The 13,267-nt window shown below is 45.3% G+C and overlaps 1 protein-coding gene across 1 annotated transcript in view; it reads left to right on the top strand.

Annotated features, from left to right (window-relative positions):
• Positions 1 to 13,267, top strand: part of LOC311017611 (multiple epidermal growth factor-like domains protein 11) — a 98,381-nt gene that overhangs the window by 43,177 nt on the left and 41,937 nt on the right. The window contains exon 6 of the mRNA XM_084016061.1: positions 2,911 to 3,003. Coding sequence (XP_083872187.1) covers positions 2,911 to 3,003 — 93 coding nt within the window. The remainder of the gene's footprint in view (positions 1 to 2,910; positions 3,004 to 13,267) is intronic.

The raw sequence follows: 13,267 nt of genomic DNA on the forward strand, positions 1-13,267 counted from the left end.
TTTTAAAACGTAATTTTCCTGTCTGATCGTGGAAACTCTGAACAAACACTCATCACACTAAAACACACACACGCGTGTGTGTGTGTGTGTGTGTGTCGGTGGAGAAACACTCGTCTCCGTGTGGACGTAAAGCTTTCAGCCTGCCGTCCTGCCGTTGTAAATCTTTACACGTCGTGCGTTGCCAAGTGGCGAGCGTTGAGTCCCTGACGCCTGAAACAAGCTGTAAAGCTGAACACGGTGGCACTCATAAATCTGGACCGGACCCCGACCCCTCTGTAGACCTGGAGACCCATAAACCGGGTCTTACCGGGGTCTTACAGCCGGAGACACCTTTTTTTATTCTCCTTCCTTCTTCTTTGCAACTTTCAAAGCTCAGCAACTTCCAACTTATTTTTTTTGTGCACCGTGCGGATTTTAAAATAACGCCTCATGGCGTTAGAACTGAAAGTGTGTTATTCATTAGTTCAGAGGCGTTTTTTTTTTTTTTTTGCATTTATGTGATTTCTTTTTAAAAAATGTGAGCGGAGCTTCCTTGTTTTCAGCCAGAGAGGAGTCGGGTTGCCGGGGCATCTGGTGGTTGAGCAGCCGAGGTCTCGGAGCTGTCAGCCGGCCGGATGCAGCAGCAACATGCAGTATTCATGCTGCTCCAGCAGTGAGATGTTAGAGGAAGTTCACGTCTGAACAAGTGGCACGGAGGATAATCAGGCTGTTTATCATCATCTTTGATTTTTCATTCCATTAAGCAATCTGGGGGCTTTTAGTGTGACGGCTGAAATTACCATTTTATGCTTTTTGTCTTTCCTTTTTTTCATCCAAATGATTTTTTTTTTTTTAGCTGGGGGACTGTTAACAATTAGTGCCTTTCCCAGCATGCATCGGGGGCAGAGCACACCCTGGACACCTCACCGCTGTTCGTGACTCCATTAATGCTCGCCACTGTTTCCCCCGGCAACCTCAACGACGACAATCCACAAAGTCGCCCCTGCCGAAAGACGATCTGTACGAAATGTGTTTAAACATCCGTAAAATAACTTGAAAAAGATTCTTCCTAGAAAAATAACTGTTAGAAAAATGTGATGAAGTACGACGACGTATCGGGGCCACTGTACGGGAAAAACGGAGCCGAGACAGGGAGGCAATATTCAGAGAAAAAAGTGGCAAATTTGCGAGTTTATTACGATGCTAACAACCGGCATCTATGCTAACTAACTTCCCATGAATGTACGGACATTTATTTTTCTAATTAATACATCACAGCGTGTGACAACGCCTCGTTAAGGTCCTTAGGGTGATGATGTTGATGCTTATAAACTGGTCTGTAAATAGTCTTATCGGTGTTTATTGATCGGGGCGGTTGGGCTAAGATGCTAGCGGTAGCTTTCACTTGTTGTCATTGCAACAGCAAACATCTGGTGTTAGCGGAACTAAGCAACTTGTTTAGATTGGCTGTATGTGCCAATGTTATGTTTATAAAGTGGCAAATTTGCGAGTTTATAAATATATATAGCCGATATAAGCAAGTTTTTATATTGCAAATTTTCCACTTTATAAACTCGCAAATTTGCGACTGTTTTTCTCTGAATATTGCCCCCCTCTCTCGGCTCCGTTTTTCCCCTAAAGTGGCCCTCGTATTAAGAAAGATTTATTTTCTAATTAATAATGATACTTTTGGGGGATCAGCTGCGTTGTGAGCGTTAATCTTCTCGTACTTGCTTCCTGAATTTCTGCTGATGTGCACGAGCAACGTAATGAGTAATTAAAAGCGAGTGTATTCAAGTTGCACAATGTTTAACCATCACAAGCTCCCAAAGCCCGTCTGAACATCAGTCGCACCCTGATCAGAGCTGTGATTTGCCAGGCTGCCTCCCGGGGGGCGGGGCTTAGCAAAGGGTCAGTTGAAGCAAGTCTTTTAATATGAACAATTATTTGCACCTTTTAAAGCATTTACAGGAATGCCATCCGGCTCCATGTCGTCCATCACATCAGGTTTTATTATCGTCTTTATTATTCACACATGAGACATTATGGATTCAATGGTTTGTCTATTAGAGCTTCTCAAAGTTATGATGCAATGACAATTGCAAGGAAGAAAGTTGAGTTTTTTTTATTATTAAAAGGCGTTTTGATTAAAGTTTTACGCGCTCCTCTTTAAAGTCAGCGGGAGTGACATTTCCAGACTCACGCCGAGGTGCCAGAGAAATGTGTGTCATTAATCTTGTCTTTATTGCTTTAGTCTCTCTGCTTCCTCCAGTCTCTATTCAAGTCTCCCTTTTACTTTTTCTCTCCTCTTCCTCACGCCGTCTCGCCGCCACCTTTCCGATCTCTGAGCTAATCACTGTACTAGATAATGACGCAGCGGGGCGGTGATGCAGCTTCGTAGAAGATCTGCGGCGACCGAATCGTTTGTTGTGAACTTAAAGTCAAATATCACACCGGGTCGGAGAGGCGTGAGGTGGGAATGACGGTGAGGGTGCTGCTTTATCTGCAGTCTGGATCCTAAAAGTGAAGCCAACCCTGAAGTGCCTTTAAGCTTTCATTCTCTCTGCTGGCCACCAGGGGGCGACTCCTCTCTGGTTGTATAGAAGTCTATGAGAAAATGGTCCTACTTCTCTCTGCTGGCCACCAGGGGACTCACGAATGAAATGTTGTGTTTAAATATGTAAATGAGGCTGATTATCTAATGGAAACTGTTGGTGAATTTATAAGAAATCTTCAGACAGAAACAAAGTAGTAAAATTAAACGGCTAAATGTGTTTTCTGGATGTTTTCATGTCTGGTGTAGACGCGTTACGGAAGCTGAACAGACCAGAATCTAAGACTTGATCAGTGCATGAAAAGCTGTTTGTTGTTCCTGATCAATAAAGGCTTTGTAATGACCCTCCTCTTCCTCCTCCTCCTCCTCCTCCTCAGCGCTGTGCACCGAGGAGTGTGCCCACGGCCGCTGCGTCTCCCCGGATACCTGCCAGTGTGAGCCGGGCTGGGGGGGTCTGGACTGCTCCAGTGGTGAGTCCATCATCACACACATCTCCATTTTCCAACGCATGGTGGAACAAGCAGCTGCAAATTTGGCTACTGGGCTTTTATTTTGAAAGAGTATGTTCAGAAGAAAACTTTGGCCAAATTTGACACTTAAATCAATTGTTCAAGTTCAGAAAGTCTAGCTAGCTAGCTGGCTAACATAGCTACGTTCCGTCATGAATGTAACGTGTTTTTATCCAGCGACTCTTTTATTTTGTTGTTTCATGGATCAACGTAAGATCATTACTCCACTTCTGCTCTTTTGTTCTTCCTCCTTTAGACGTCCAAAAATATATGAATCAATAAATAAAAAGTGTCTAACGTAAAGTAAATCAACGGATATCCCATCTGCACACATGGATAATTATAAATAATGGAACGATAGAAATGATATCTAAATTTGATCAACCTGTCTTATATTTCTATTGAGGTAATGTGAAATATATCGTTCTATCGCCCAGCCCTTTATGGATATAAAAATAAAAAATCTACGGTTGACAGAGATGGTTGCTCGTTGCCGGCTCCTCGTCGGGGTGCTGAGGGAGTCCGGGTCGGGATGGAACCATCGCTGTGTCCTTGAGGTCGGGGGCTTTGGGGGGGATCGCCACTTAATGAGTGGCACAGCCCCTTTAGTCCCTCTCTGTTATTGGTGCGCTGCAGCCTCCCCGTTGTTTACCTGCTGTTATTGCTGCCGGGGGAGCGAGGCCACGCCGAGGTAAACCTGCCACCACTTAGGCTGGGGGGGGGGGATCAACCCGGGATCAACCGGATTAGTCCTAACATCCCTCCTCCTCAGTGTGCTGAAATCAGCGCCTCTTATTTCTCTTAGTGATTAGATAAACTCACATAAAAACTAGATGTGTGTATCCTCTGCTTTTGTCATTTGCTCATTACAAAAATAAATCCTGTAGTTTGCTGTATTGATGCTGCTCTCACCTGATTGGTCGGAGGAAATCAGTCCCGTGGTCAGCGGTGGATTGAAAGCTCCCACGTCGTTAACTCATTGTTTGTTTTGCTCTCTGATGTGCTGCCGCAGCGTTAAAAGGAGATAAAAGGTGGAATTTATCGGATGAATTTAATCTAAAGGCTTAATGTGACGCAGGACGGATGGACGCGTTACCGGATCACCCGCTCCGTTAATTCACTCCCGTTAAGTGGCGACTCTTCCGGTTCGAGTGCTGCCAACCCGTCTGATGGGAAGAGAGCGTGGTGGTTATTCACAGAGGGACGCCGGGGTCAAGCTGTGATTGGTTGATGAGTTATTCAGTCCTGTCTGTAGCAAAAAGGAGGGATCCTTCAAAATAAAACACCCGAAGCCGATCGCTGGAACAACATGTAAGAAGTAATGCAGTTTAATCAGAGTGCCAGTAAATCCTCCTCGGTGAAGGTTGGAGCACTCGGTGTGTTTATGGAGTTTATAGTTTAGTTCTTTCAATGCTTTAACTTGTTCTCTCAGACCTCCACGCTGACAAAGATTTAAAAAATCCACCTGGTGGCCAGCAGAGAGAAGTAGGACCATTTTCTCATAGACTTCTATACAACCAGAGAGGAGTCGCCCCCTGGTGGCCAGCAGAGAGAAGTAGGACCATTTTCTCATAGACTTCTATACAACCAGAGAGGAGTCGCCCCCTGGTGGCCAGCAGAGAGAAGTAGGACCATTTTCTCATAGACTTCTATACAACCAGAGAGGAGTCGCCCCCTGGTGGCAAGCAGAGGGAATGCAGCTTTAAGGCACTTGAGCATTGGCTTCACTTGTCAGAACCGGAGGTTGCCAGAGTCTTTGACTGTAGCCAACCAGATTAGCCGGTGAAGCAGCGAGTGAGCCCTCAAACTCCAGAACTTTGTTGCTCCGCCAGGAAGTATAAATCCCCGGGACAGAAAGTGGTGAAGCAACGCAAGGAGACGCCTCAGAAGCAGAGGAAATTAGAAGGAGGGGGGGAAATTGGTAGATAAGGAGAAATTATGATGGAAATCATCATGTAAAGATGGTGATTATGATGAGAAAGATTATCAGGGAGAAGATGAAAGGAGCAACGGGGCGGAAAAAAGCAGTTTAAAGATGGTAAATGTCCTTAAAAGAATCGGGCGGAGGAGAAATCGCTACATGGGCGATTTATGAAGTGTTTAACTTTGATCAGCGGCGATTACTTCAGCGCCGTCGCACTTTTATTAATCTCACGGTTGCTTTCGTTTAGTGGGAGTTTTGCTTTTGTCGTGTGTTTTTTCACAGAGGGAACAGTTTGACTGATTGTACAAGATGCAGGAGTGTATTTTATCTACGTACATTCCTTCCTCGGACACTTGGCTGCTATTTTAATGCACACACAGCTTTTAAGTGTTGCTTCCGTTTCCTTAAACGGACAGTGTGTAACATTTTAAGTAATTTAGTAGCTAAAATCAACATCTTCATTCATAAATAGGTCCTCATAAGTGTATAATTACCTGCCAATAATCTGATTTATCTCGTAAGCAAAGACTTTCTTATTTGTACTTGCATTGGACGGGTAAGTCCATGTGGTTCTGCCATGTTGAAGACTATAACCGCCGAGGAGGGACAAAACGCCTCAACGTGATGTCATTGAGCCACGTGAATGAAAGGAAATCACAAGCGTAGCTGCAACAAAGCGATGCGCTAAAGAGCACTATTCGTTTGAATGCAAAATACAATTTCACCACTAGATGGGAGTAATTCCCCCGGACTGTCTCTTTAACGGGGTTTATGTGTTTCTGGAGCTGCTGCGGTCGTATATACGTTGTCAGTGTTTGTTGATTTGCTCAACTGAGAGCAAAACCTGTTCAACTCCGTCTGCACCAGAACAACCTGAACCAGTATCCTCCTCTCAGAGCGCCCTGCTGGCTCCTGATAGCCGTCATCTCAGCCAACTACAGGAAATGACCCCCCGGAGAACACAAGGGATTCTGGGTAGCTCACCTCGCCCGGCACACTAACACGAACGCTGCCTGACACGATCTGACAAAACCCCGGAAAAATAACAAACCTCAATCTTTCCGTCTTGTTTCATTTCGGGCCCCGAAGTGATGGATTTCTCCATTTGTTGTCATGGAAACGTACGATGCTCCAGCATATTGCATTAAGGCGAAATAATGCTTTTTTGTTTTCGCACCCCCTTGTATTGAATGAACTTTGACAGCCGGACTTTTTAAAAAAAAAACAGCCGGTGGAGCTCCGTTGCTGGTTTTTTGTGTTCAAGTGTGTCGTCTTTTAAAAATAGTACCGCGGGTTAGAATCCGGGTGTCTGCGGCACCTTTTTTTTCACCCAGGGAGCTTCTCATAAACACCATAATGTGTGGCGGTCGCGGATTCGGTGCGTATTTTTCGACCATAAGTCCACACACACATGCAGACACACACACATGCAGACACACACATGCAGACACACACACACAGGGGTGTTGTGTTGTGCAGGCCGAGTCTTGGCTGGCGTGGTGCTGAAGGAAAGCCTGTCAAGGTGTGCAACAACAGAATGCAGCCGTGCTTCTTCCCTGAGCCGCCGCTCGCTCGCCGGCTTCCTTATCTCCCAGCGCCACTCTCCGGCTCGCTGTACGGGATCCACACACATCCATCCATCACACTCGGCTTCTGATTTGTGTTTGTTCCTCTCACACTCCACACACAACAAGAAAATACCATTTCCTTTCCTCCATGCGCTTCTCCGGTGATTTTTTATTATTTCTGCTGCTGTATTCTCGGCACGTAAGGACTCCAAAGGTCAAAGGGACCGCATCCAGATAATGGACCGGACAAATACGCTTTTGATCCCTTAAAAATTAATCAGCGCTTTTCAGACGAGCACCGGCTGCCAGGCCGACTCTTCTCTGCCCGTGTCACTTCTTACGCTAATTGTTCGTTTTTCTAAATCTGATTTTGTTGCGTGAGGAGCCTCGCAGTCACAACGCCTCACCCAGCATTCCCTCCTTCGGCTGGTTGAACTTCCAGTGGCAGAGGAAGCAGCAATTAGACAACGTAAGACTGTAACCTGAGATGTAGAGTTACCACAGTTACACTGACGGATCAGTCGCACCCCCAACAGACTTGATCCATGTTGGATTCTGGTACTCCAGCTGTGGTGAACCACGTGGGTCTTACTAGTGAATCCAGCTTCTACACTTACTGCATAACACTAAACACATACAACAACGAGATGTCTCTCAGTCATTGGGGCCCAAACTCAAATCAAAGTCAGTGAGGGTTGACCAGGGCTCGCTCTCTCTCTGGTTTTGAGTCCATGTTTTCATGCACTCTTTCCACTAATCCTAATTCCTACAGTTTCGCCTGAGGAAATTACCCACAAATCAAAGCGTTGTGACATTAATCTCAGGATAACCAGGGAAGCCCGGAGGCATTAAACAAATAAAGGTTAAAAAACGAGCACGTTCACACTCCGATTTTAAATAAACACAGAAACACAGGAGAGCAAACAGAAGGATGTAATAAACTCTACGTACAAGTACGACATTTAAATCACTTCTGTGTCGAAATGAACCTCAACTATCCTTTTTTATATTGCTATTTATGCAACAGAATAATAAACATGTAAGTACATTTACTTTACAGTACATTTACTTAACAGTACATTTACATTCAGTACATTTACATTACAGTACATTTACTTTACATAACATTTACATTACAGTATATTTACTTAACAGTACATTTACATTACAGTATATTTACTTTACAGTACATTTACTTAACAGTACATTTACATTCAGTACATTTACATTACAGTACATTTACATTACAGTATATTTACTTTACAGTACATTTACATTACAGTATATTTACTTAACAGTACATTTACATTACAGTATATTTACTTTACAGTACATTTACATTACAGTACATTTACATTACAGTATATTTACTTTACAGTACATTTACTTAACAGTACATTTACATTCAGTACATTTACATTACAGTACATTTACTTTACATAACATTTACATTACAGTATATTTACTTTACAGTACATTTACATTACAGTATATTTACTTTACAGTACATTTACATTACAGTACATTTACATTACAGTACATTTACTTTACAGTACATTTACTTAACAGTACATTTACATTCAGTACATTTACATTACAGTACATTTACTTTACATAACATTTACATTACAGTATATTTACTTTACAGTACATTTACATTACAGTATATTTACTTAACAGTACATTTACATTACAGTATATTTACTTTACAGTACATTTACATTACAGTATATTTACTTTACAGTACATTTACTTAACAGTACATTTACATTCAGTACATTGACTTAACAGTACATTTACATTCAGTACATTTACTTTACAGAGCATTATGTTTACAGTCCATTTGTGTGAGTTATGGACAACGCAGACCAAAGGTCCATATCAGCGTTTTTTTAAATGAGTACATTTCTAACTCATCTCGTCTCCAGACTGCTAAAGTGACTGAACTCTTGGACTAAATAGAAAAGCAGAGACGTATTCACAACACGACTAAAACGTCTTCAGTCAGATAAAACGGTGGCGACCTCTCTGAAGTAATGAGGACATTTAGTCCACTGGCGTTTGCACCCTTCACTCCAACGTTGCCCTTCATGTTTGTGTTTGTCGTCGGTGCTGCCTTCAGGTTCAGTGAACGCATCACAACAACAACGTGGGTCCTGTGGACTTGAACGTAGCGGCGGGTCCGAGACCTTGAACCCGGCGGCCTCCTTTCTGATAGAAACAGGAAGTAAGCGGGCGATGTGAGCCCCGTGTAATTGTAATGGGAGTAATCTTCATGAAAGGCCACGCTGCGACGGCTCCCGGGGGCTTTCTGTCTCTCAGAGAGTCTATCAGCAGCCTATCGGCTTACTTCCTCCGCTTCGACGGTGAATCGCCTTAAGGCGGCCTCCACTTTGTTCCCTGGTGTCTCCCGGCGGAGGGGTGACCTTCCCATCGCGGTTCAGAACTGCAGTCGGCCGCCTCGGTGCCGGAGGGGATAGAAACCCGTCTCCTCTGGAAACATGTCACGTCTCCGCCTCCGTCGCACCTCCGTCTCCTGGCAGAGAACTTAACCTTCTCACACCTGCTGCTGGTTCCCTGTTTCAGAGTGCGGCCGTCCGCCGGGTTCCCACAAGTGCTGAACGGTTATTATACAGCTTCTTCTATTACCGCCACAGTGAAGTAATAATAAAAGAAATAAAGTTTTACTGCTGATTGTCATCGTCCAATATTCACAATCAGCCTGGCCAAATATTTGCAAAGAAATTTCACCCTATTTTTTTTGCATCTCACACAGAATGATTATTATTTATTGTATCAGTAATTTGTATCTGTGTTGCGTTATAGCTGATAACAATTACATCCCCATTAGTCAACTATTAATAACTAGTTTATTGTTGCTCCCGTTACATTTTAAATGTGATATCAAAGTTGTTTTTAATACTCATGAAAGGATTTGTAATTCTTTAATAAATAGTTTATAAAACATCACAAGGACGGATTATTAAACACTGATAAAGTGATTATGAACCGGGTAACGAGGTGTTTTTATTCCAGCAGCTTTAAGTGACGGATCTGAATACCAGAGACGCATGACAATCAAATCAAGCAGCTCATCCTTGAACCACAAGGTCGGCGGTTCGATCCCCGGATCCGCATGTCGTCCCCGACCCTGTCGTTAAATGTAGAAACATCACGTCTGAAATCTCTGAAATCGAGTAGAGTTTACGTTCTCTTTGAAATCATCGTCTCCTCCTCTTGGTCACCGTTACCTGGATTCAAGCTCCCAGTCTCGATCCCAGAATCCAGCACGGCTCCAGACTGGGAGGTTAATGGGATGTCACACAAATTCAGCCGTGCACCGAAAAAAGGCCTCGACTGAACGCTGATGTCTTCTGTTTTAAATGAACTTCTTTTATGAGCTCCGCGGCGTGAAGAGGCCCGCTGGACTTCCCGTCTGGATTCTGAGCCTGCGCATCCATCACCGTGGCAACGTGCCTCGCCATCATCACCACCATCACCTCCACGAGTCCGGCAGCTCTCTGCTCCGAGCTCTCCCGCCGCTCCTCATTAGCATCCCCTTCATTAGGCAGCTAATACCTGTTGTCGGAGGCGGGGTCACGCCGCGGGGTCAGCAGCCATTAGCCCCTCCCCCTCCTCTGAACCCCCATTCAGGAGGGGGGGTGGAAGTACCTGTTGGGTCCTGGTGTGAGCTGGTTATGTTTGCATATATATCAGTATTACAGCACACAGCTGTCCTTGGAAGGCGAGGCCGCTCTTCATTTAGGTCCTCGGTGATAACACACACCGGCGTAGGGGGACGCTGATTGTCTTGCTGGACACGAACGCAACACACACACACACACACACACACACACCTACACAACGCTGACGAGTCGACTCTCCCCGCTGCCAGGTCCAATTAATGGCTGCAGCAGCATCAGCATGCCCCCCCTTGTGTGTTTGGCCAAAATTAATTTACCAACAAAAACTTTTTAATCAAATTTCACCACAAACCCCCTGAGGCCGGCGGCGGCGGCGCTCCTCACTCACGCCGCTGTACGGACGCCACGATGTCCGTCTCCGTCGTCGGGGAGCCGTGATTCAGCTGCACGAGGAAAAATGATCCTTCAGCGTTTCTCAACACAACGAGGGCCGACGTCCGGCCGGCCAACGGCTGAAATGTCAGGTTTTTGTGATGATATATTATCATATTTATCCGACGGAGAGCTGCAGATACCGGACGTGTCTTTGAATATGAAAGCGAGTCGTGTCAGACGCTGACGAGTCAAAGCTCACGAACAAACGGTGAAAGATAAAGCTTCACAGCGCCTGTGAAGCTCTCTGATTGGTTCGTCTCAGAGATCCGGATCTCATGGTGATGTCACAGCTTCTTATGAAGCGACTCGACCGAGATGTGAGACACTGAAGCCTTTCTGCTTCGGCTTTCATGTTTGACGAGAAGAGGAGGTCGTCACCATGACAACGGTCGTCCGTTTGTGGACCAACATTTAGAAGCCTCCAGTTCGGCATTTTGGCCGTCGCCATCTTGGTTTCTGTCCGTCGCCATCTTGTGTTTTTTAAACTAGAAGTGACGTGATAAGGTGGAGCACAGTAATGGTAGTAGTAATAGTAGTAGTAGTAGGGGTATTAGTAGTAGGAGTAGTAGTTGTAGTAGTAGGAGTCTTAGTTGTAGTAGTAGGAGTAGTAGTTGTAGTAGTAGGAGTCTTAGTTGTAGTAGTAGGAGTAGTAGTTGTAGTAGTAGGAGTCTTAGTTGTAGTAGTAGGAGTTGTAGTAATATTAGTAGAAGTAGTAGTAGGAGTAGTAGTAGGAGTAGTAGTTGTAGTAGAATACACGTTTCCTGCTGCTCCTTCACAATAAAAGCACCCTGTCGTGGAACAGTTGAGCTTTTAAAGTGAAGCAGCAGGAAGTGTTTGGTTTTCAGTCTTAGTTAATTCAGTGAACATTTCTTTTATAATGCCGTAAACCAACAGAAGTTATCTCGGGACACTTTGCACGTCGAGCCAGACAACAGGTCGCTCCGCAGGATCGAGTCCATGAATACTCAGCTGTGATTGGGCTGCAGAGCACCGGCACTGGGAGGCTTTTAAACCACATGACACCCACCGAATTACTTTCCTGTGTGTGTGTGTGTGTGTGTGTGTGTGTGTGTGTGTGTGTGTGTGTGTGTGTGTGTGTGTGTGTGTGTGTGTGTGTGTGTGTGTGTGTGTGTGTGTGTATGTGTGTGTGTGTGTGTGTGTGTGTGTGTGTGAGAGAGAGTGTGTGTGTGTGTGTGTGTGTGTATGTGTGTGAGAGAGTGTGAGTGAGTGAGTGAGTGAGTGTGTGTGTGTGTGTGTGTGTGTGTGTGTGTGTGTGTGTGTGAGAGAGTGTGAGAGAGTGTGTGTGTGTATGTGTGTGAGAGAGTGTGAGTGAGTGAGTGTGTGTGTGTGTGTGTGTGAGAGAGTGTGTGTGTGTGTGTGTGTGTGTGTGTGTGAGAGAGTGTGAGAGAGTGTGTGTGTGTGTGTGTGTGTGTGTGTGTGTGTGTGAGAGAGTGTGAGAGAGTGTGTGTGTGTATGTGTGTGAGAGAGTGTGAGTGAGTGAGTGTGTGTGTGTGTGTGTGTGTGAGAGAGTGTGAGAGAGTGTGAGAGAGTGTGTGTGTGTGTGTGTGTGTAGGTGATTTCCATCCAGTGAGAGAGTAGTAACAATAAAACGCTATTATCTAGAGAGGTAATTACACCATGCAAATCCAACGAAAGGCTTCTGCTAAAGAAACATAATAAAATGAGCAGAATGAATTTACATTCATTGAGTTCGTTCAAAAAAACTGTGTTCTTTTATAAGACAACAAACATTTGATTAGTTCTGTGTTAATTTGATGTTGAGGTGGAAACCCAGAGAAAACAAACGGTGAAGAAACTCCTCTTTGTCCTACTCTGTCCTCCTCTTGCTCTTCCTGTTTGTCCTCCTCTTCGTCCTCCTCTTGTTCCTCCTCTTCGTCCTCCTCTTGTTCCTCCTCTTGGTCCTCCTCTTCCTCGTTCTTCGCTCCATCCATCACGAGTGTCGGGGAGCGGCGGGGAAATGGACCGCCGCCTCACCTCGGGAACCTCTTGATTACCCATTTTCCTTCTAATGCCACGTGAGCCGACGCTGGCCGAACTTCCTGACAGACAACCCATTAAGGATTTAACGACCACCCCCTACCCCCCCTCCATGCACTCTGATTAATTCCCAAACTAACTTGTTTATCGTCCACTGCGATAGATCCCTCTCCTCCCACAACACTGACTCCATTTTGACTTTGACAACCAGGGATTATTCAGGGCCGCCAACTTCACAGGAAGAAGAATCGTCTCTTTACTTCCTGGCACTCTCTTCTCCCTCGGACGTTTTTGCACTTCAAGTCCCCTTGACCTTTTGTCAAGGGGACCTTTGGTGGAGCCGGTCTGACCTCTGACCTCCCAGTAAAAGGGAAGGTCAGTCTGCTGGTTCCTAGAGGATCCCAGAGGATCCCCTGAAGCCGGTCTGACCTCCCAGTAAGAGGGAAGGTCGGATCCCCTGAAGCCGGTCTGACCTCCCAGTAAGAGGGAAGGTCGGATCCCCTGAAGCCGGTCTGACCTCCCAGTAAGAGGGAAGGTCGGATCCCCTTAAGCCGGTCTGACCTCCCAGTAAGAGGGAAGGTCGGATCCCTGAAGCCGGTCTGACCTCCCAGTAAGAGGGAAGGTCGGATCCCTGAAGCCCGTCTGACCTCCCAGTA

This window comes from Eutrigla gurnardus (assembly GCF_963514095.1).
Source record: "Eutrigla gurnardus genome assembly, chromosome: 1".
Classification (NCBI taxonomy): Eukaryota; Metazoa; Chordata; class Actinopteri; order Perciformes; family Triglidae; genus Eutrigla; species Eutrigla gurnardus.